At 37.7% G+C, this 25,594-nt stretch overlaps 1 protein-coding gene across 1 annotated transcript; it reads right to left on the bottom strand.

Moving 5' to 3' along the window:
• Nucleotides 1-8,802: 8,802 nt before the first annotated feature.
• On the bottom strand, nt 8,803-11,692 carry LOC115737174 (disease resistance protein RUN1-like). Its single transcript, XM_030669177.2, has 2 exons — nt 11,055-11,692; nt 8,803-10,085 (listed from the first exon to the last, which is right to left on the bottom strand). The coding sequence occupies exons 1-2, from the start codon at nt 11,690-11,692 to the stop codon at nt 8,891-8,893; spliced, it is 1,833 nt and encodes a 610-aa protein (XP_030525037.2). The 3' UTR covers nt 8,803-8,890.
• Nucleotides 11,693-25,594: the final 13,902 nt, after the last annotated feature.

The following is a 25,594-nucleotide window of genomic DNA, read 5'->3' as shown; positions in this document are numbered from 1 at the left end:
CAATATAAAATAGAGACGTTGACTCCACAAGCCACGGGATCTCCCGAAATCCATGGCAATTTGATAGGTACAATTTCTTCAAATTACGAAAATTTGACAAGTTTGGGAAGTTTGCTAAGGAATTGCAATCCTCAATCCATAAACTTGTGCAGGATGGGAATCTCACTAGGCCCCGAATATCATGAAGGTTGTCACAACAGTTGATTGCCAACTTCTGCAAGGTATCAAAGCAACATATATTTGGTAACCTTCCAAAGGAAGTGCACCCAGACAGATTTAGCACTTTCAAGAACTCCAACCCATCGAGACCTTGAATTTCGAATAATTGTTTGCAAGATCCAACAAACAACTTCTTCAAAACCTTGGATTTTGGAAGGTTCAGCCTCTCAATTGAAGCGCACTCAGAGATATCTATCTCTTCCAAGGACTCCAACGTATCGAGGCCTTGAATTTCAACCAAGCTTTCGCGATCTGTAACTTTGAATATCTTCAGACCATTGGATTTTGAAAGGTTCAGCCTCTCAATTGAAGCGCACGCAGAGATATCTATCTCTTTCAAGGACTCCAACGTATTGAGGCCTTGAATTTCAACCAACCTTTCGCAGTCTATAGCATTGAATATCTTCGGACCCTTGGATTTTGAAAAGTTTAGCCTCCGAATTGAAGCGCACTCAGAGATATCTATCTCTTCCAAGGACTCCAACGTATCGAGGCCTTGAATTTCAACCAAGCTTTTGCGATCCGTAGCTTTGAATATCTTCAGACCCTTGGATTTTGAAAAGTTCAACCTCTCAATTGAAGCGCACTCACGTATATCTATCTCTTCCAAGGACTCCAATGTATCGAGGCCTTGAATTTCAACCAAGCTTTTGCGGTGTCTAGCTTTGAATATCTTCGGACCCTTGGATTTTGAAAGGTTCAGCCTCTCAATTGAAGCGCACTCAACGAAAACTATCTCTTCCAAGGCCTCCAACGTATCGAGGCCTCGAATTTCAACCAAGCTTTTGCAGCATACAGTTTTGAATATCTTTAGACTCTTGGATTTTGGAAGGTCAATCCTTTTAATTGAACGACAATTAACGATTACAAAGCTTTCCAAATGAAGCAATTCGTCAAGACCTCGAATTTCAAGTATATTTTCGCACCACTCGACACTTAATGTCCTCGGATCGTTAAATTGTAAAACGTCCAATGTTTTCATGAGCTCGCACCCGTAAATTGTCAAGATTTCCAATTCAAAGGGAGCGTGTAGGCATCTTTCTAGTTGTGTTGATGGTTGCTCCCGGATGCACTCTAGAAATTTGCAACTATCAAGTCGTACCTCCTTGAGATGGATCAGGTTGGAAAGTGAAGGCAATGTGCGACTTCGACAGGTGACATCCAAATATGTTAGGCTGGAAGGAAGCGCCGGCAGCGATTGGAGGTTCCAGCAAAACCAAAAATTAAGGCGTTGCAAGGAAGAAATATTACAGATGCCTTCCCGAATTACCCCTCCCAGTTCCCAGCAACATGAAGCATTTAAATCTCGGAGCTTTCTCAGCCTTCCAATGCCATCGGGTAATTCTTTTATCTCAGTGCTACTAATATCCAAAATTTCTAGATTCCGCAGATCCCCTATGCTCTCTGGTAATTCTTCTATTCCAGATTTCTCTAGAATGAGTTCCTTCAGTGCTTCTAATTTACCCACTTCTACTGGAAACCTCTTCGGATCGGAACATCTCGTCAAGTCCAAGCGTTCCGGACTCTTCATTTTTCCAATCCAAGAGTCAATTTGCTTTAGATTCCGACAATGTCCGAGAATCAGAACCTCTAAATTCTCAAAATATGAGAGGAAGGAAGTTTTTTCTAAAGATTCACAGCTTGTAAGGTTGAGATATTTTAGCTTCCTTGCCACCTGATAAGGAATATTATAATTGTGGAGAGGTTAGCCCAGAGTGAATATGATTCAACCGAAAGGAAAAGGAAACAGAAAAATAGACTTGTTCTTCTACCTTACCTTGATGGAACTCCATCCGGACCATGTATCTAATAACTTGCTAAAGCTCAAATCGAGTACAACTAATTCCTTTGCATCAAAATTTTTTGCTTCAAAAGTTGAGGGACAATGATGCCATTGAAGCCATTTTAAATTCTTAGTTGGGTTCTTAAAATCTCCAATAAGATGTGCCCCACTCGCATCAAGGAACCTCAGGTTCTTTAATTTCTTGAATTGTTCGCCGGTGAGGATATTGTCATCTTGATGAGAAGGGAATTCTGAGCAAGAAATGGCCTCAATCTTTCTTGTTCCCTATAAGTAAGAATCAACATTCATCAACACTATTTAAATAAAATTGAAGAAAATCTGATGTCATTGTTCATATCTCTATTAACATGCATCGGTGTCTTTAGAGACTAGCAAAGGGAACATACGATTCCTTCCCTTGACCAATAACCTGTATAGGCTAACAAAGTGAAGGATGTCTGCATAGATTTTGAAATTGGCCATAAGTACTGGGATCTTAAAGAAAATTATGATGTTCTCTTATTTCGTGTTTTATTTTGTTCTGAATAATAGTTTATAGTTTCTTATGCATATTATAAACATATTTTTACACTTTGGTCCAATGGCTCATATGTAAAACTTAACAACTTGTTAACGCTCTTCTTTCTTGTAATGTAGTTTCATTACTATACTAGTTAGCAATACACAGGATTTAAGTAAATTACACTGCAAAATCGAAAGTTGATTTAATCAATTCTAATAGAAATATATTTTCTCTCTCTATAATTTTCACATTAGATATTCAAATGAACTTGTGATATTCTGAATTCCGACCCACTTTCGAAGCTATGAATGAATGAAATATCTCATAGATGTATTTCAGCTAAATCTCACTCGGAATTGCTCCCTCTCGAGCGGACTAACCAAATGGGAATGGCTAGCTAGGAAAATCAAGTACGTGGACCTAAGAACTTGATCCTAGAATGATTAAGGAACGATTTGGATAATACCCTACGCTTGGATCACGGGTGATTCCGTTTGACCTCGTATGGGTTCCGAACGTTCCTAAATTATTTTCTAACGATCGTGTCCATCGGGACTAGTGATTGACCCTCGCAATTAAATGACAACCAAAGTCGCCATGGCTCGAGAAATTCTTAAACGTGATATTAATCACGGGTCGATACGCGTAACTCCTAAAAGCCTCCCGTTAGTTTGAGATATGCTGAAATTTCAATTAATTGAGATTGATCGCGAATCGAGCTTCAGAATTTGACGTCGGATATTCGGGGGTTTCAATAAATAAATTTTGGACGTTTCCTCATCCAGTGTGTGATTTCTTCGCGGTTCGCCCAAAGGGTTCGGGAAAAAAATAAAATTTGGACCGGAAATGGGAAAAGACCCATTTACCCTTGGAGAATACCCAAGATTTCACTTTAGCTCAAGGGCATTTCGGTCATTACACCCCTTGGCCAAAATTTTGACTAGTCTTGGGAGGTGAAATTACTTTTCTACCCTTCTTGACTTTGAAGACTCAAAATATCTCTCTCAAAAAATTGTCCAACTTTTTATTAATCAATTTTTGGCCATGTTCTTCTTATTGCAAGACCACTTTCTCTCTCTAGCTCATTCTCTCTCCCCTTGGCCGAACTCCATTGTCCCTCTCTCTCCCTCACCGAAAATTTTCCAAGCCGCCGCCGGTGTTGCCTTGAACCGCTGGAGCTCGACTATTGCCATGAACTACCGAGAACCGCCGGATCTTGTGGGTTTTTAGCCAACCAAAGAGAGTCGCCAGAGCCGCCGGATTAGGGTCAAAACTTCTCTCGATTTCTCGCCGGAAAACTTGCTAAAATAGTGGTAAGTTGGTTTCTAACCTTAGATGAGGTATCTAGGGTGCTAATAGACTTGAGATTGAGTAAATTTGGGTGAAATTTTGGTTTTTTTGCCCATTTTCATGCCTTGGCCGAGAATGAAGGTTAGAGGAGAGAGAAAAGATGGTGTCTTTCAATGAATAGTGATTTTTCATGATTAATAATGGAGGGCTAGGATTTGATCTTGACTTTTATGCTTTAATCCAACGGCCCACATTGAATCTTGTTTAGAAAGCTTGATCCGACGGCCAAGATTAATTCCTGCTATATTATTGATTAATTGGATGGTGGAGATTAAATATACGTTAGTATAATATAATTGTATCGTACGTATTAAATGCCACGTTAGTACAGTATAATTGTACGGTACGTATTGATTGCTACATTGGTATTATTTCGATCGTGTGGCGTAGATTAATTTTTGTAGTGACAAAAATTAATCGTGTGGCCCGATTGGCCATTGGTCTTGTGTGACCTAATTAGGTGGTTCCGATTTATTAATTCTCTAACATGAGTGAATCACGTGGTTCCGATCGAGTATCCGCCGAGTACAATTTAATCGAGTGGTCTCGATTGGGCAATTGAGAAAAATTGAGAAGATCGTGTGGTTTCGATCTTTCGTCAGAGGAAATTGGTGAGACCGGATGGTCTCGATCTGCTAATCAAGAAATTTAGTAAGGTCACGTGGCGAAGATCAATCGATCGGAAGGACTTAAGTGATTGTGTGGTATCGGATGAGCAATCAAGGAATTATTGTGGTATATGGTCTTTATGTGGATTTATTGAGAGGAAGTGTGGGATTTTACCCCGAGGCGTAATGATGCGGGGTTCGTATTTTGTAAGACCATAAATTGCCCGAGGCATTATGACGCGGGCCCTATTATTATTATATTACCCCGAGGCGTTAAACGCGGGGTTCGGTATACTATTCTATCCTAAGGCGTTAAACATGGGATATTTTAACCTGATACGTTATTACGTGGGGTTACAGTGACCTAATGCGTTATTACGCGGGTCTGTCCGGTTATAATATAGCCCGATGCGTTAAACGCGGGCTCTGGACCAACGTGGAATTTTATAAGATAACCGATGCGTTATTACGCGGGTTGTAGTGACCTAATGCGTTATTACGCGGGTTTGTCCAGGTATAATATAGCCCGCTGCATTAAACACGATCTCCGGACTAATGTGGAATTTTATAAGATAACCCGATGCGGTATTACGCAGGTTATAGTGACTCGATACGTTATTACGCGGGTTTGTCCTGTTATAATATAGCCTGATGCGTTAAACACGGGCTCTGGACCAACGTGGAATTTTATAAGATAACCCGATATGTTATTGTGCGGGTTATAGTGACTCGATACGTTATTACGCCGGTCTATCCAATTGTAATATAGCTTGATGTGTTACACGCGGGCTCTAGACCAACGTGGAATTTTATATGACAGCCTGATGAGTTAAACGCGGGCTTTGGATCCACGTGGAATATTTATATTATGGCCTGATGCGTTAAACGCGGGCCCTAGAGCACGTGGAATATTTTATTGACAGTCCGAGGCGTCGAACGCCGATATGGGAGTAACGTAGATTATTTGTGAAGGTGTGAGAATTTTCGGAGAAAGAATGGAATTTTCGGGAATTTGATTGTGGAGTTTTTGGTTGCAAGATGGATTGTTGGAAATTGTTCACCAAGGACGTGTCTGGAGGCACTAGTGCCCTAATCTAGGATTAGGGGCTTTTTTACCGAGATTTTATCTCACTTCGTCGTGAGCTCTCTTTTTCAGACCCTCCGTCGCAACAATGAACGACCCGCCTCAAAGGTTCGGGATCCTGCGGGACATGGAAACCGTGGTGACAGAGTATTCAGTAGGAGAGGACAAGGTGTATTATAGGCACGTTACTACCATTTGGGTGGACACCGGAGAGCCCTTTTGGAAGACCCATACCTACATGGCATGGATGTACCGCCATGGGGATTTGACAAGGGGTCCGTTAAGTGGTTTCGATATTCCCTTCGAAGGAATAGGGGAATGGGATCCCGTGAATGCTGCACCTCCCGATGGCGTGGTAGTAAATTCTGATGCTAGACCTGCAGGTTTAGAACCTAGCCCCGAGGTCATGGTGCCAATCACGGATGGAGAAGTTGTAGAGCCATCGGATGCGGAACAGGAACCGAAACCGGACGAGGACGAGTTGGCAACTATAGATGAGATAGTACCGGATAGTGAGGACGAGGCCTAGGGTAGTTGGCCTCTTGACTTTTGCTGGCTATTTTATTTTGGATGTATAGTAGGCTTCGACCACGTAATCTTTTTGTTTTAGTGGTTATAGGCTTGTACAAAGGGCCTCCGAGCCGTAGGTTTGGAAAATTGTATAGAATGTGTGGATATGTATATAAGTTTGTTTTTACCGTCCCAAGTCATCGTGATGTTAATTGTTTCTGTACGTGGATTCGTTTTTGCTTCCGCATGAATTTGTTGGCCTTTGGATCCTGGAGAACCGTACATAAGCGTGGCCGGGTAGGATGTGGACAAGCTCGCGGGGTTCGGGTCGTGACATAACTATAATCACATAAAAGACATGGTTTTTGTAACAATTATGACAATTACGAAAAACAATTATAAAGTCAGTTTCTTTTCCTTTTTCTTATGTATACTTTTCGGGTATATTACTTGACTTTGCTGCTTACAGTTGAGATAATATGTACTCGTTTTTGTCTTGCCATTGGATTCATAACTAAATATGAGCAATTGTGATAGAAGTTATATTTATATTTTCGATGTGATTTTGCTTTTATTAATAGGAACTTGAAATATAAATTATATTTATGCTCTCTAGCATTTTTAGCATCAAAAGTTAATTTAAAATTTCAAGTATGACAAACAATCGTTATTGAATAACTTTGCTTTAATTTAAAATAATTTATTGTGAAACATGCAAAGTTATTTAGGATTATGAAATTTGAAGCTAGTCTAGGCTTCATGGAATAGCTATGAGTTCCTTGGGCCCTATTCCCGATTTTGGGAGAACAGCTATTTCTAATCCATTTTTAAATCTATGGAACGAATAATTTCTTCATCATAATAGATTAGAAATATTTTTAATCCAAATGTGCAGAAAGCTTTCACCAAGCAAAATCACTCATGCATGGGAAATTAAGAAGTAGTACACGAAATTTCACGGATTTCCAAATCCATGTCCATTTCTCGGAATCGGTAATCTGTTCATTGTAATCCACAATGTTGTGCAAGATTTCATGGAGAATGACATGATTAGTGGAGAAGGAATTAGATCTCAACACCGGAAAGGAATCCAAGAGAAGAGGAGCTATAACAAAAGGAAGCAACTTCCAAGAGAAGTAATCATGCTCAAATTAGTCATTTCCTTGATTAACTTCTCTCTTAAAATGGCTTAAGTACACCCTAAGTGCCATAAGTTGTGTACGACACTCACTTTAGTGCCAAAACTTTCAAATCGATCACTTTAATGCTAACTTTTTGTAACTTCGATCACTTCAATGCCAATTTCTTTTAAAAATGATCACTTTAGTGCCAGAGCTAACGTGGCTTGCCGAAAATTCGACACGTGGTATTTTTTATTAATATTTGAGATGACGTGGCTCGGTGAATTTGACACTAAAGTGATCGTTTTTTAAAAATATTGGCACTTAAATGATCGTTTTTAAAAAAAGTTGGCACTTAAGTGATCGTTTTGAAAGTTTTGGCACCGAAGTGATCGAAGTTATAAAAACTTAGCACTAAAGTGATCAATTTGAAAGTTTTGACACTAAAGTGAGTGCCGTACACAACTTATGGCACTTGGGGTGTGCTTAAGCCCTCTTAAAATATAAAGAAATCCTATCTGCCATTAAGATTCTTTGTCTTCAAATGTGTAATTTCTTAATCTTCCGTATTTGGTCGACAAAGTTTGAGAATACTCATGGCCAAATCTCAAAAACAAGCCCGACCTGTTGTACTGTTGTACTGGGTGCAAAAGTAATTAGGGGTGATTGGCTCTGGAATAGGACCGACCGTTTCGGTTCAATTTTCCCGTGGTCCAAAGGTGAATTATTAATAGGGGTGAGAAACATGAACTTTAGTTTTAATATATTAATTAGAAATTAGGTTTACATATAAGAAATAAAAAAATATAACCAATGAATTGCTATGTTTACATTTAAGAAATAAGAATAAGTAAAAAATAATCGATCCAGTCTAGGCGACATTTTTTTTTTATTATAAAAGCTAATTGTACTTTTAGATAACACATGAAGATAACTTTTTATACAGACTATGGTTAATTTCACAAATACAATACAATCACATATATTACAAACTAGAATTTTAGAGTTCTAATCTCTGGGACTTTTTATGTGGAAAAAAGTAAAGACATTTCTCTCTTTAATGGTCATCGCATGAAATAAATATAGCATAAATAAACTACCCTTCCATTCTCAATTATGGTATAATGATTGAAATTTCATGAAAAATTGTGTTAATTCTAACACCTGGAGGTTAGAATTTTATGATTTATGTATCCAAAGCAGTTATTATTATTATTATTTTTTATAACCAAGGTGTTCGGGCCAGCTTGCGCGCAGCTCAACTAATTCTTGAGGGAGACTAGTACAGCAACCCACCGCCACGGCCCCCCACTTAAATCACGGGTGCTCGGTTGGGAAATCGAACCTAGGACCAGTGTGTCTAACCACACAGTCCCAAGTGCGTCCTAATTAACCGAGCCGCCCATGGATGGATCAAAGCGGTTATTGTTTACAATGGCATAGTCAAGTAATTTGTTGCATGTGTCAAGGACGTAACTCAATGAATTATATAAAGTAAAATTTTTGCAATGTAAAATACCCTATCAAGTATCTAATAAATTTTAAAGTACCTCGTTCTTGGAAAAAACTTCATATTGTACACTTGTGTAAGAAAAGTCTAAGAAAAGTCTCAAATAAGCTGCAATACTTATTAAGAAAGAGCGATCTCCTACTTTCTAATCACGTCAATAAAAAGGCATGGAGACAATAACATTAGAACGTTCTCTGGTCACTAGGGCAAGCACTAAGCGGAGGACCAACATCACTTTGACAGTGGACGCGGACTAATGGGGGCAAAAGAAGAGAAACAGTTACCTCATCTTCCTCTAGCACTTTCATGACTTCCTTTGAGTCCCATAACCTGCTGCGATTTCGAGGCTCCCTCTCGTCTTCTTGGCGGACGATTTCTAGACCAAAATCTCGCAATTGGTCATGCATTTTGAGCTCATAATTCTCTCCAACTTTAATTAGTGACCTTAATTTTAGTACTTCAATTCCCTTCTTTGGGTAAAAGTCACAAGCGTCCCACATGTAGGATGCGATTCTCAAGTCAGTGTCAATGAAAAAACAAGCGATATCCAAAAATATCTGTTTTTGTCCCTCTTCTAATGCGTCGTAATCGATCTTTAACCTTTTTTGCACTTCCTTATCCGGGACATTTCTTAATTGTTTTATCGTATCTTCCCATACTCCTTGTGGTTTATCACACAAAAATGAACCTAAAACTTTAAGAGATAAGGGAAGCCTTCCGGTAGTGGACACAACTTCATTAGTGAGTTTCTGAAATTCACTAGGAGGAGCGTCATTTCGAAACGCATGTCTACTAAACAGAATCAAAGAACTATCCTTATCCAAAACATGGTGGTCATGTTTACAGTCCACACGTGCTTTGTCAAGAATACTCTTGTCTCTCGTGGTAATAATGATCACACTTCCCAAAGAAAACCAATCATGATTTCCGGCCAAATCCTCCAAGTGAGAATCAGCATCCACGTCATCAAGGAGAATCAGCACTTTCTTATCTTTAAAGCGGGATGAGAGGAGCTTAATCCCTTCATCCCTATTACGAACTAGATTTTCTTCCTTCAGCATATCATGGATCAACTGATTATGCAAGCGCTCAACGCCATTCTTATATTTCTCCCTAATATCAGCAATGAAGCTACGATACTCAAATTGATTCAAGAGCTGGTTATAGATGGTTTTAGCAATAGTTGTCTTACCAATGCCTCCCATTCCGTGGATACCAACGAATAGGGTGGCATGAGAATTATTACGCACGGATTTCATAACCTCCTCCACTTGACTACCAATTCCAACTAAATTCTCAGGAACATCCAACTCAAACTTTCTAATCAGCTCGCTCAACACTTCTCGAACAACCGATTTCACCAACTCTCCTTCAGGCCTGTCAGATGTCACAAGAGTTCAAGTACATTGCAACAAGAATTCTACATTGCTAATTTAATGAGAATAGAGAAGTAAATAAATCTGGGCATAAATTGAAAACTCTTAAGAATGATATATTATCTTATATGCTAAGACTAAACTGGGAATGCGCCATACCATTATTAGGCCAACATTATGTATTGAACAGGAAGAAACTTGAGGTATGGCTAATGAATTCTGAATATTGTACATGTCATGGATTGATATTGTGTTTTACACTTGTTGCTGCCAAAGATATTCGTATGACGAGGGTGTGACTTTGAGAACTTTCTAGAGCGGTTGACTAAGCAAAAATCCAATAAGCCGGAGTCTTACGAGAGTTCAGCCATCAGTCAATAAACAAGTAATAATTTTTTATACAAGAGGAATTCAATTGAGGGGTTTTCTCTTTATTTGCGCAACTGTACACGCTTGCAAGATTCTAGGCGTTTTTCTAGATAACATGTGTACGTTGTTTTCCATATGACTGTTTATGTTCTATGATTTTAGTCAATCTGATATTGATTTTATTGGAAAGTAGTAGAGTAATTTTTCCCCAAAATGACAACAACGCTTCAATTTATGTAGATGTATGAGATAGAAATTATGTGGTGATCTTGAAGATAGGAAAATGCATTGAAAAGTTACAAACAAATAATAAAGTTAATATTTTTTTCCTTTATTATATTTACAATAATCATATATAACCAATCAGATATTTCTTTTGTATACGAGCTCCAAATTGGAACCACCAATAAGTTGCATTATTGATCTCAAATAAATCAGAAATTAGAAAAGTTTGCCTTGAAGATTAACATTGTTTGTACTTTTTTCTTTGGTCGAAACGTAGTTTATACTTTAAAAAATTAAATATTAAAAAAATATTTGGATATAACAATAAAAATTCATCTGAAAAATCTTTTATTACTGAAGCGAATGGGGTCCTTACCCAGAGGCGCAGTGTCCTTTCAAGGAGCTGACTTCTACGAGTGCTTCCTTCCATTTCTCCAATATTGTTGAGTCGAAACCCCTCCTTTTACGCAAACGCCTCTCACGCTTACGAAATTCATCTCCAAACCTCCCCTTTTGATGTGCCACGTCAGATGGTTTCACTTTGTAGAATATAGGCAACACTATAACCTCTGCGTTCTTTTTCTTGCACTCCATTATTTGAACTAATTCATGCAGGCACCAACTGCTCGTACCATAATTCTCAGAAAGAATGGGGATCAAGAACTTACTGTTCTTGATGGCCGCAAAGAGCTCGGCGATCTTCTCACCTCGGCGGAGCCCCTCATTGTCTCTGAAAGTACGGATTCTGGCATCGACAAGCCCCTTGTAGAGGTGATCGGTGAAGCCAAGTCGAGTATCCTTACCTCTAAAGCTCAAGAACACATCGTAGGGGTCTCCAAGTGGTGCGATCGACGAACTAAATGAACCATTAGTAGTCTCTGTCGGAGACGAACTAGATCCACCGGAATTAGCTCCGGTCGGCGCAGTCACCGAACCAGATCCACCACCAGTATCAACATCTTTGGCATTTCTAACCTCACTGAGTTTGCGTTTCTTAATGGGAAGAAGATGCATTCCGTTTTTGGCTTTCATGCCAGATGGAGAAGAAAACCGAAATGCTTCCTTGTTGCCCACTTACTTGTCTCTCCATTGGCTCGATTTATATAAATCGAAGCCAGCCGCCAATTTATTGACCAGGAACAGTAATCACGCGCTTATAGTCGTTTTTGTCTTCGTGCGTGGAAATAACAAGGAAAAGATCAGGGTGGAAAACAGCAGCGCGAGCTGTTTTCCTGCGCAGCACGCGATCAGATTACAACTCCCCAAACCGAACTTTTATTCTCGCATTAAACTCCCTCTGGTCCTGTCGTCTTTTTCCCCCATTCCTGCGTAATTCGTATCGCGTGTTTTTTTGTTGATTACCAAGACCATAACTTCAGTTTATACACTACACCGGCAACTGCATATCAGAATTTTCTTTCACAAAATTTGAATTTGACTCATCGTGCTCATGCCTTACCTTTCAAACTCTTCAGCTTCGAAAGACTAGAATTTCAGCTATTTGCTTTTTCTAACATTTATATTAACAAACCCCTACTAAGCATGGTAAGTGGGTCATCCCTGCCCACACGGACTGTCCAAATTGATACACCTATAATAAATTTACTCAAAATTATTTTTTTGATCATTTATCTGTAATAAATTTATCGAAAACAGGTACACCTGTGTTAAATTTATACTCCGTTGATTTTTGTTCCGTTTTACCGTCGAATTATTGAGTCGGATGATATGTGGCAATTGACGGGTGTACAAGTTAAGTGTTTTTCCTTTATGTTTATTACAGGTATATCAAATTTGGGATTTTTTTCGTAATGTTAACCCACATTAATTGAAATTAATGAAGGATAAATTTGTCATAATTATATTATTTTAGGACTTTTTTGATGGTCAAAAAAATAATTTGAAGTAAATTTATTACAGGTGTCTTGGTTTAGGATTTTTGTGATAAAAAAATTAATTTGGATGTAGATGTATCACAAAAGTATTAATGTAGAGTTTTTTACGATAAAAAATTATTAGAGGTAAATTTATCACAAATATATCAGTTCGAAGTTTTTTTTTTTTTTTTAGCATTAGTCCTAAATTTAGCAACGGAAAGAAAATCCTTGTAAAATGGGACAAGGAGGGGCAAAGGAGCAATAACGAATAATTTGTTGCCACTGCGAAGCATTGTCGGTGATTTTTTTTTCACTTGAGCGAAGGGGATCATTTGACTAAAATCTAGCCGACATCATAGAAAAGCGCACGCTAAAAAGCTTTGGCAGGTCTTCTTTTCCACATTAGGATGGGATGACTCACCGGTGGCTACAAGATCTCGCCTCGCCCAGCTCAAACAAGGGTCGACCTTGCTACTGCCGGTGAGGGAGCCCTCACCACCCTTGCCCGATCTGGTGACCGACAAACATTCTCTCTCCCAAACACCACAGACAGAGACTTATATTCTATCTTAGCAATGCCGATCGATGATGGAGCAGAAGAGAGAGGAAAAAAGAATGAAAATTTTAATTCATGTCCACGTTATCGACATGTGACAATATATAATTGGCTGTCAACAAAAATTCTGTGCCACATCAGCCTGTAAACTGGTACTAAACAACCACCGAATATTTTTTCAAGTACTTGAGGTAGAAGATGAACAAAGAGAAAGCGGGATAATCTAGAATCTAGGGGAGAATTATGAAGGTCGTTAGTTCTGATCTTGTAGTCAACCCGTCGGTGGAAAATCAGCAACATTATACAATCGTGGCCAGCAAGCATGATGACCATTTTGGTGGGCCCTCTTGGATGATGGTTTTCATCACCTTTTTATTTTTTATTTTTTATTTTTTTTACGGCTAGAACAAAATGAAAGTTCGCTGGAGTAACGTGTAATAATTGAAAAGTTTAGGGACAATTATGCATTACCTTCGACGGTAATGAGGACACCTGCATCAGCAGCAACTTTGATATCTGATGGGAACGGATCCCATAAACATACGCAGCGGAATTACTCTGAATCAACAAGCCCTACAATCAATCTTGAATCACTAATCGGAGAAATGCATCACGTAACGAACGCACCTCGGATTTTCACAGATTAAATGTACACAATGCAGCCTCGAGAGAGTCCTTCGTTCGTTTGACGATCGAGAGAGATTTATTGAGGTTTTCTTCTTTCCTTGTTCATTGAGCGTCCGAAGCGACTCTACCAACAGATAAAGAAACGTGATTCTTATTCACGTTCAAAAAATGAGTAACTGCCTTTAGCAGTTATCTAGTATTATAAGGGGTGTGGTAGCCTACATGGGCGAACCACGGTACTTACCGTACACCCCATAAAATCCAACATCTCCCACTCGCCCATGATGGGCTACCTATAACTCTTACTTGCCCATAAAGGGTTAAACATAACTCTCTCTTTTTTGTAAAGTTCATATTAACAAATAATCCGTGCGACCAGCATATTGCGAGAGCTCGTTGCCATACATCCGTTAGGAGTATATAGCAGCTCAAAATAGGCATATTAATTCGGAGTAGATCCGGTATGCGTTACCCTAGATCAATTTGTCACATTTACATCATATTTCTCTCGATCTCTTTTAGTATTTAAATACAATACATTGTATTCACAATCATGACTAAACTCAAATAATCATAATTGGTCGACCCGTGAATACAAAGATTGAATGTGACGTCAAAATAAATTGATCTTCCTCTTCTCTTAAACCTCTCAATCTCAATCCAGCTCGCTTTTCTAGAAATGTCCCATTAGATCGAATCAATCTCATGATCATAGGCAACACCCTAAGATAGCGAACACCGAAAAGAAATCTTGAGAATAAGTAAGAGTCATGAGGGGACTAAATTGAGAACTCTTATCCTCAAGAGTCTCACACGGCTGTAGAGTTGAGATCAAAACTCTTGCCAAACTCTTTTTGGTCGGCTCATGCATACGTAATATGAAGTACGTATTACGGTATTCTCTCATTTCCCATGGAGCGTATGTCTTTTCTCTTAATACCGTACGGACGATAGTTCGGACATACTCAATGTCTAACTTGAGTTCACCAATCTACTCTCTTTAAAAGAATCCATCAGAACTCATATCTAGCATTAGATCTCTACTTTGATAACTCAGCAAAAAAATCAGCAATATTTTTTTAGATACCTCGAGAATCTCTTGACGGCAATCCAATGTGCTTGACCTAGATTGGACCGGTACACTTACCATTCCAACTGCATAACAAGTATTAGGTCTAGTACACTTCATAGCGCACATGAAGCTTTCCACAGCACTAGCAGATGGAACACTTTCCATTTTTCATTTATTTGTGGAGTATCATGATACATTTTATGGATCGGGCCTTCACCTCTTGCAATAGGAGTATCTTTGAGTTTACAATCTTGCATGCGAAATCATTCAAGGACTTCATCTATATGAGTGTCTTGTGAAAGAGATCACAATCTCTTTAGAAAATGTCCCAAAATCTCAATTTCAAGAATGTATGCAGATTCACCTATATCTTTTATCTCAAAATTGGAACATAACCAATTCTTGACAGTATCGATAAACTCCATATTGCTTCTGGCAATTAGTATATCATCAACATATAATGATAAGATCATTCATTGATCTTTGGATCTTTTGATATATACACAATGATCCTCGTCGGTCATTACAAAACGTTTGCCACTATGGCATTACGAAAAAATATATATCATTATCTCGAAGATCGCTTGAGGCCATATATCGATCTCAAAAGTCGATATATATTTTGTTCTTGGCCTTCTGTAACAAACCCAATAGGTTGTTTCATATAGATTTCTTCTATTAATTCTCCATTGAGAATAGTAGTCTTCACATCCATTTGATGTAATTCAAGATCTATACTAATCACTACCAGAATGAGGTGAATTAATTATACCATTTCACCACAAGGCGAGCCTTATATCTCTCAATCAAGCCATTAGCTTTATGCTTTATTTTGAAAACTCATTTGCTCCCAATGGCTTTGTGTCCATGCAGAAGATCAATCAGTTTCTAAACTTGATTTGATCCTATTGACTCCATCTCTTTTTCCATTGCTTATATCCACTTTTCCTTATCGGGGCAAGTCGGAGCCTCATTTACATTCTTTGGCTCATTCTCTTCTTGTGGAGCAACCATAAAAGCTTTTAACTTCAATGTCTAAATATCGACGAGTCGACGGAGAAAGCTTTTTGCGACTTGTTCGCCAAATTGGAGATTGTACACTTAGTACATCGTTCTCCATTATGCTCCAACTCGGATTAGATAATGACAACATTTTTACATCAAGTGGTTGCAATTGAGACTAGTTCGAAGCAAATTCCCCACTTCTCACATTGCTCCCACTTGGATGAGATGCTCTAGTAAAATCATTATCACTGTCCAAGATTTGAAACAGAGAATTTTTTTTTTATTTAGCTCGCCCTTATTTGAAAATTCATTCACTAAAAATGTGACATCTCGTGATTGATATTCAATTACACTTTTACTTTCTTGCTCACCTATACCACGTACCCTTTTGAGTGCTCTCGGTATCTCATGAAGATACTCTTTTTGCCTCTAGGGCCTAATTTTCCATACATGTAGGAGAACTTATGAGTATAGGCAGCAGATTCTCAAGGTCTAAGAAAAGTCAAATCTTATTATCGACATTTCCACAACTCATATGGAGTAGAAGTAACTGATTTAGAAGGCATACGATTAAGTATCTAGACAACAATCAATAAAGCTTCACCTCAAAAGGTGATAGGCAAATTAACATATGCTATCATAGACCTAAACGGCTCCATGTCCTCCTCTTACATTCATTGAACCACATATGTCCGAATGGATTAACCGCAAAGGAAACTCGGTTCTTGTTTCTTTTCCAAATGGTTTCCTCTTTGTTTTTCCCACAAGGCATGCTCACAAATAGGCAAATCGACATTTTCAATATTGCCCAATAAGCCATATTTGGCTTATGTAAATATTTGTTATTGGCCAAAATGACCCAGCCTAACATGCCACATATTCATATCATCACAAAAGATGAAAAGAGGGAAAAATTTACATTTACATTATTGTACTTAACAATCAGCACGATGAAACCATCCAGAATCATAATAACTTATTCCAAACGACAAGTCATCACCATCGTTATGAAAGTTCAAACTGAAATCAAGTTTAACCAAAACTAACACGAATATTAAATTTCGTCGAGTTTTTGGAGCATATAATATATCATGTAGGAATAGGGTGCGACCAACGCGCATATTCAATTGGCAGGTGCTAATCCCTTTAACTTCCACTCGGGAGTTATTTCCCACATTTATCCACTTTGCTCCAAGTGGAACCCGTTAAAATTCCACTAAGGCATTTTTTTTTTTTACTACATGACCTGTGGTCTCTAAGTCTACAATCCACAAAAGATGAGATTCGATTCTGGCCGAACCGGAGATATATGTATACTTTTAAGTGTACAAAAGGTTTCTAACTTCTTTGACTCACCACAGTTATGAGCAAAGTGGCCATTTTTGCCACAGTTCAAACATTTCACATTTGATATATTTTTCTTGAAAGAACGTTTTCCTTTCTAATGTCGGTTAAACTTGAATTTCTATCCGGAAGGATTTGTTCCTTTATCCTTTCCACTTCTTAAAGCCATATTGACGCTTACGCTTGGAGCACAAAGCTCATTTGAACTAGAATTAGCATAACAAATGTTGATTTCGGGTTTCGCCACCAGAAGGCAATTAACCTCTAGTTCAAGGCGTCGCATAACATTCTAAAAAGTCTTTAACTTTTATTGTGGATCAAGTAGATATTCATATGCACACAGCTATGAAGTAAGGAACATATTACTGCTTGCATTTGCTACTCATCGGTCTTCAAAATATGGCATGTATTTTTACGGTTCACTTATCATGTTTGACAAATGCCTCAAAATGTGGTTTCATATTCTGCTCATGAGGCATCATATAAGTGTCAAATCTTATAGTGATCTGTCTCAAGTTGGTGATCGATGTCTAACCAAACTTAGTTTTTAATGACTCCCACTTGACTTTGGCATTTTCAAAAATGCCTAAACTCACGCATAAAATCATTCTTCATATTGCTCAACAACATAATGCGAGCAATGGAGTTCATCATTTTCCATGCAGCAAATGCTTCTTTTTCTCTTCTATATTGTGCGGTATTCCCATTTTCATGTTCTTCCATAACTAGGTTAAGAGCTCATAGTGCTTCTTGCTCTTCTAGCACATACTGGATCCTATTCCAGTTTTTATAATTTTCACCGTCCAATTTCTTTCTTTGGTCAAGCTTAGCTACGATTTCTAAGAAGCTAAAGCCATTGTATCCGAACACAAAGTTCTATAGACATGTATTCACGAACTATCAATGCCTAATATTTATGCATCTATTTTACACTAACCAATTATATTAATGAATAATTTCACATAAGGCCTCAGATTCGAAAGTTCACTATGTTCCCAATCATCATCCAAGAATCCTCGTTTGAAATTATCATTAATATAATCATTTATGTAAAATTGACTTCACTAAAGTTACTAAAACTTTATAGAACTCCCCACTCAGATAAAGATCATAAAGTATACTATGATCCCTATATCATGTAAACATAACATGGCATAGCATGATTTGAACTAATATACAAATAATCTAAACATCAAATCATATATAGATTACAAGATACAAATAGCAAGTACCTTAAACATTATACATGCTATCAACAAAATAAGCTCTACACAATATGGCTATATATATCTAAGCCATCCTCCATTTTATATACATATATATATATATATATATATATATATATATCAGAGCCATGGGAAATGGGTAATTAGTGCTTCTTTTGAGTGAAATTTTCTATAAGTTTTGCGGAAAAGATACTTGAAAGGGGATACCTACGGTTTGCCACTGTGGTCCCGGCACAGGTGCGTAAGACCGTTGGTCGGCGGGGCTTTGAGGAACTAATCAAGTATCTGGAAAACATTATTTATATAAGATGAATCTTTTAAGACGTACTAATTCTTCCTCTTCGGGTTCGGTATCTCAAGTTTCTCGGACTCAAGGACCTTTGCATAGAGAACAAATTACTATTGAAGACTTTAATAAATCGATTAAAAACTGGAAAATACCCAAGATCCGTTATGACCGGATCTATGAGCAATCCTCATTTCGAAAGATTTTTAAATCTTCTGACTATGTGATTACAACAGCGGAGCGTGACATTCCTCTGAATTCTTGTTATTCTTTGATCCCTCTTTTAAACAAAGACTCAGTCAAAAGACATGCCCAAAAATATAATTATCTCCATTTTGGAATGGTTCAGGTTGGCATCAAGCCACTTTTGAAAGAAGGTTTAAATACCTCGATTTTACTTGTTCTAAGAGACTCCGGACTTTTAAGATATGAGGACTCGATTTTGGCTACCATTGAAACTTCTTTGTGTAACGGACCTATACCTTTTGACTGTTTTCCTAATTTCTCTGTTTCTCTAAGAGACAAGAATATTTTGAAGTCACTTGTTTTACAAATTAAGACTCATAATTATGCCATAGATGACGGTTCGATTCCGCTTTCCCTCATATACAAAGTTCACTACAAAGCTATGAGTTTTGCCTTTGACGTTCACTCTTTAAATTCGGCTCCAAAAGGTGAAACCCTTCTTTTGACAATCGACATCAAAAAATCAAATTGTATAATTCCGAAATCCATTTCTTGGAATGACGTTGTTTTACCAGAACAATGGGAAATAGACAACCCGATACCACGTCCCGTTATCCGAAACGAAAATCCGACAAACATTGTCCAACATCCCGAAGGAAGAGTGACCATCCAATTCCCTCGACGATCTTTTGACTACTCATCTCATATTCCTTCAAGACCTTCTTTTTCTAGTTCTTCTTCCCGCAGATCTGTTGATTTGAGACCAAATCTACCTCCCGTTATTACTATTCCGGTAAGCAGCCAAGGTGATTCCATTGCTCATACACAAGGACATACAACTCCAAGTGCTCCTCCTCTAGATTCCGATTTAAACGTAAGAGGTTTCGACACGAGTGTTGGAATTGCAAGACCTGTTTATCAACAGCAAGACCCGGGTTCTCCCGAACCTACTCCATCTCAAATGGAACAAGACGAAGACTCTGAAGTTTTTGTTTTAGAAAAATATTTTCAACCAGACCGTATTCTTTTAAACAAAGAATTTAATTCTGAAGCTAATACTAAAATCAGAAACTGGTTTTTTGACAAGTTTAAAAAACATGCGTTAGAAATCAAAGAACAGTACTATGAGTTCCTAGGACAAATAGGAGAACATATGTATTTCTTTGATTGGTTTGAAAATTATTTCCTTGAACAAAGAGAACTTTTCAACATTAATAAAATTTTGAAATGGAGATTAGACGACGGTCATGAGATTGAGTCTAATCACCCCCCTTTGAGAAAAATCAACATTGATTATAGGACTCGATTATTCTGCTTTGCACCTTTCAAAAAACCTTGTGACGAAGACAAGGATTTCAAACAGGAAAAGGAATTCAAAAAGATTATTGAACAAAATAATTTTTCAAATCAACATATTTACACGATAGGTGAACAGTTAAATAGGATCGAAACCACTCTCGATTCCACGGTTTCTTCTCGTTCACTTTCCGGACCTATTCAAGAAAGTTCCAGTCCTTCGACTTCTTCTTGTAATTTAAAACAACCTCTTTTTAAGAATTTTGAAATGCCGAAGCAATTCAGCAAAGAATTTTATGAAGCCCTTCAAGAAAAAAGAAATTTCTTTTTAAAAGAAAAAGAAAGAAAACAAAAGACTGCAAACTTTCCAGTTCCCCAACCGGTTTTGAGCACTCCAAAGGTTGAAAGACCTTTAACGATTTCCAGTCCCAAGGAACTTGCCATTTTAGATTGTGACCAAATTTCTGAAATTTCGGATACTCCAAAAATTTCTATGTTAGACTCCAAAGATACTCCTCGGATCAACAGGATATCTTGGAAAGAACCTCAGAAACTCTACTATTCTCGCGCCACTCCTCCGGATCTCGTCAAGGAAGAATCTTCGACTAGATTCCAAAACAAATATTCCTTTGACGCGATTTATGAATGGAACATTGATGGTGTTTCTGAAGCAAATTTAATACAAGTTTTGAATCAAATGGTTATGCTTGCTACGACTTACAAAACCATTCCCGACACGACTGATCAGCAAAATGCTTTTATGATTATAGCGGGTTTTTCGGGGACTTTAAAAGGATGGTGGGATAATTATCTCACTGAAGACCAAAGGAACCAGATTTTAAACGCTGTTAAAACTGAAGAAAATGGCCAAACTGTTTTTGATGACCAAGGACAAATGGTTCAAGACGCTGTTTCAACTTTGATCTATTCTATTTCTCAACATTTTATTGGTGACCCTTACATTGTCCGAGATCACAATCGGGATCTTCTTTCAAACTTAAAGTGTAGATCCTTAGGGGAATTCAGACAATACAAAGACAAATTTTTCCAACGTGTTTTACTCCGACCAGATTGCAATCAACCATTACGGAAAGAGAAATTCCTTGCCGGTCTCCCTATCCTTATCGGAAACCAAGTCCGAAAGCGCATACGCGAGCAATTCGGCGAAGAAATTCCTTTTAATATTCTTTCTTATGGTGAACTTGTTTCTTATGTTTTTAAGACTGGTTCTGAAATGTGTAATAACATTAAGTTGCAAAAACAACTTAAAAAAGAAAAATCTCTTGGTAACAAAGGATTAGGAGATTTTTGCAAACAATACGACCCTTCTTATGACTTTTCTTCAAAAAGAAATCCAAAGTGCAAAGGAGAATGTCCACCCGAAAAGACCGATCAAAAGAAAAAGAAAATTTTTTCTAAAAAATCCAAGACATTTTCCAAAAGGAGAAATTTTGACTCTAAAAAACAAGAAACAAAAAGAGACTTTTCTAAGTTTACTTGCTTCAATTGCGGAAAGAAAGGGCATACTCGCAAATTTTGCAAAGTTTTCAAAAAAATTAATGAGTTGAATTTGGATGAACAAGTTTTTAACCAATTAAACCAACTCATGATTGATTCGGAAAGTGAGACCTCCGATTTCTCCGAACCAGAGGATAATGACGATGGTCTCCAACTTGATGAAATTGCAAACCTTTTTGATTCAGAGATTGATGAGCACGAGAACCCCGAAAAGGATTCAAAGGATATTTGTGTTCTAACTAAGGATAAAGAAGAGATTTTAGATAAAATTGAAAACCTTTCTGATTACGAGATAGCCATGAATCGTTTTCAAAAGACAAAAATGTCTACTACAAAACCTTTTGAGAATCCGTACAATCTGGCAAATATTTTGAACAGAGGAAAGAAACAATTTTCTAGACCAACAAATTCTAATGACTTGTAGTTTGAGATTAATGAATTAAAAAAGGAAATTCGTTTTCTCAAAATAAGCCAAATTGAGCAACATCAAGAGTTTTTGGAATTCAAAAAACAAATTTTGACAAAAACAAAAACTGAAATGGAAGAAACCGAAGAAGCAGATCCTTCATCTTTTCTTCACCTACTTTCAGAAGTAACTTCAAAAAAATGGATAATTAATGTGACCATTAAAATCCATGATTTCGAATTACACACTACAGCTCTTTTTGACACAGGTGCAGACTTAAATTGTATTCGTGAAGGACTAATCCCGACTAAATATTTTGACAAAACCACAGAAGCTTTGAAAAGCGCGTCGGGGGGATATTTAGACATCGATTACAAACTTCCAGAAGTTTTAATTATTAAAGACAACATTTCCCTGGAGACTTCATTCCTACTTGCTAAAAACTTAAAACAAAATGTTATTTTGGGAACTCCATTTATCAATTTAATCCAACCTTTCATGGTGACTCGGGAAGGAATTGAGGCCGACATTCTTGGAAATAAAATCATATTCCATTTTATTTCTAAACCTCGAACGAGGAATTTAAATATTTTGCGAGAACAGTCTATCAAGGAGATTAATTGTCTCATTAGAGATAAGGAATCTCACCTTTTGTTTTTAAAAGAAGAACTAGATTATAAAAGGATTGAACAAAGGATAGTTCATCCTGATATAAAACAAAAAATTCTTCTTTTAGAAAATAAATTGAAAAAAGAAGTCTGTTCTACTCTTCCAAATGCTTTACGGAATAGGAAGCGACATATTGTAGATTTACCTTATGAACCCGATTTTTCCGAAAAAGATATTCCGACTAAGGCAAGACCTACACAAATGAATTCTGAACTTTTGGCTTTATGCAAAAAAGAAATTGAAGATCTTTTACAAAAAGGACTAATTCGAAAAAGCAAATCTCCATGGAGTTGTTACGCTTTTTACGTCAATAAGAATGCAGAATTAGAACGTGGAGTCCCCGGACTTGTTGTGAATTATAAACCTTTGAATTCCGCTTTAAAATGGATTCGATATCCAATCCCCAACAAAAAAGACCTTTTGAACAGATTGTGCCGTTCCAAGATATTTTCTAAATTTGACATGAAGTCTGGATTTTGGCAAATTCAAATTACTGAAAAGGACCGTTATAAGACGGCCTTCACTGTTCCTTTTGACCAGTTTGAATGGAATGTTATGCCTTTTGGATTGAAAAATGCACCCTCCGAATTCCAGAGAATTATGAATGACATTTTTAATCCTTATTCCAATTACATCATTGTCTACATTGATGATGTTTTGATTTTCTCTTCTGACATTGATTCCCATTTGAAACATGTCAACCAATTTTTGAAGATTACTAAACAAAATGGATTAGCATTATCTCCGACAAAGATCTTGCTATTTCAGACAAAAATTAGATTTCTTGGACATTACATTGAACATGGCACTATTATACCAATTGAACGTTCTATCCAGTTTGCCGAAAAATTTCCAGGCGAAATTAAAGACAAGACTCAATTGCAAAGATTTCTTGGATCTTTGAATTATGTCATTGATTTTATCCCAAATATCAATATCATTTGCAAACCATTACATTTGAGACTAAAGAAAAATCCTGTCCCTTGACATGATTCACATTCCGACACAATCCGCAAGATTAAAACCTTGGTTAAAGAAATACCTTGTTTACATCTTGCTGATCCTTCTACTTTTAAAATTGTAGAAACCGATGCCTCTGACATAGGTTATGGAGGAATTTTGAAACAAAAGAATGACTTGGGAAAAGAACAAATTGTGCGGTTTATTTCTAAGCACTGGAATGATACACGGAAGAATTATTCCACTATTAAAAAAGAAATTCTTGCCATTTTTCTTTCCATTTCTAAATTCCAAGGTGATCTTTTAAACCAAAAATTCCTTTTGAGAATTGATTGTAAATCTTCAAAGGACATTTTGCGAAAAGACATTTTGAACATTGCTTCTAAACAGATTTTTGCACGATGGCAAGCCATCCTATCTGTTTTTGATTTTGATATTGAATTCATCCAGGGAGATTCAAACTCTCTTCCCGATTTCCTCACTCGTGAATTTTTACGGGGAAAAAACCCTTCACCATGCCCCCTCGAAAAGACAAAGGCAAGGCCCCGGCCCGACTAGAGACCCAAATAGTCCCGACCAAATTGACTCCGATCCGAAGTTGGCTTGAGGCAACCAAGGTTTCAGACAAAACCTTGGCTCAACAACCACGAGACAAAATTGACCTCGAACCAGGTCAATCTTCTTCGACCAAACTTCTTAGACCCTCGGACTCAAAATCTGTTTCTCTACCTTATGACAAACCGGCCATGATACCACCGGAGCTTTTGAGCGCAATGGGTTTTGAGATTTTGACTACGGAAGAGGTACAGTCCCCTTCCCCTCTAAGACCAAAAAATATTTTGAACGAGGTGATTATTCCGGCATCGCCAACCCCTCGAAAAAATATCAAGACTAAATCCAAATGGTTTCCCAGACATTTAGAGAAAATTTTGACAATCGAAAAAGGTTTCTATCACAAAGACCCTTTTGTTTTTGCGAGAAAAATGTTTGGTGAAAACCAGTATTTTACTCCTCATGACAATTTGAAGACGGTTGAATTTTACGAAAGGATTTTGACACAGGCCGAATCGGTAAAGTTCATACATTTTGCTGATAATAAAAATCCAGACATTGTGAATTATTCAACTGCGAAAATTACAAGGGTCATCCACCCTTCCGACTGGGATCTTTCCCCCCGAACTCCTATCAAATTCAACGCCAAGCTCACCGAGATAATTTCTCACAGACCCACCTTCACATACTTTGACTACCAACAAGCTTGGTGGAATGCTTTTTTTAGACAAAATCTCAATGGAACACATACTTGGTTGTTCTATTTCGAAGACAATTTTGACATTTCAAACCTACCATACTGGTTTATACGGTGGTGGGATCATTTTGGACCATTTACCGACATACTTCCCCAAAAACCCGAAAACGTTTTTGAGTCCTACCGGATTTTCAAATCATCCTATACACCGACCACAGTAGAAAAGACATATCCAGCTTTTCTACTCTTCTCTGCCACCTTTCGAATCTCATGGGCTCTTGCCTGGGATTTTGAATACCAAGTGGGCACTCCCGGATCTACCTTTGTGATATTATCTAGGAGGTTTAAAGTTAAATGGTGGGATGGCTTTACCTTCAGGGACAAATGTTCGATTGACAGTGTGCAAAGATGGATTCAATCACACGGGTTAAATCCAAGACGGCAGTTCCAAATACGACTTTCCTACACGACGGATCAATAGCTGTCTCCAAGCTTGCGGGAGCGTCTACCGAAGGCGACTTCTGGAGATTGATGAAACAGGCGATTGAAGACTATGAAGACACCCGAAACTCCCAAGCAGATTCACACCATAGTGGAAACACTAATGAAGATGATTGCTATGGGATACTTCCCGGTATC

Source organism: Rhodamnia argentea, chromosome 5, assembly GCF_020921035.1.
Source record: "Rhodamnia argentea isolate NSW1041297 chromosome 5, ASM2092103v1, whole genome shotgun sequence".
NCBI lineage: Eukaryota > Viridiplantae > Streptophyta > Magnoliopsida > Myrtales > Myrtaceae > Rhodamnia > Rhodamnia argentea.
The sequence above is the reverse complement of the archived record's forward strand: the minus strand, read 5'-3'. Positions and strand labels throughout refer to the sequence as shown.

Coding starts and splice junctions, on each gene's coding strand:
- LOC115737174 (XM_030669177.2), bottom strand. CDS start 11,692: ATGCATCTTCTTCCCATTAAGAAACGCAAACTCAGTGAGGTTAGAAAT. Junction 10,086..11,054: donor AAAGGACACTGCGCCTCTGG/GTAAGGACCCCA, acceptor GACATCTGACAG/GCCTGAAGGAGAGTTGGTGA.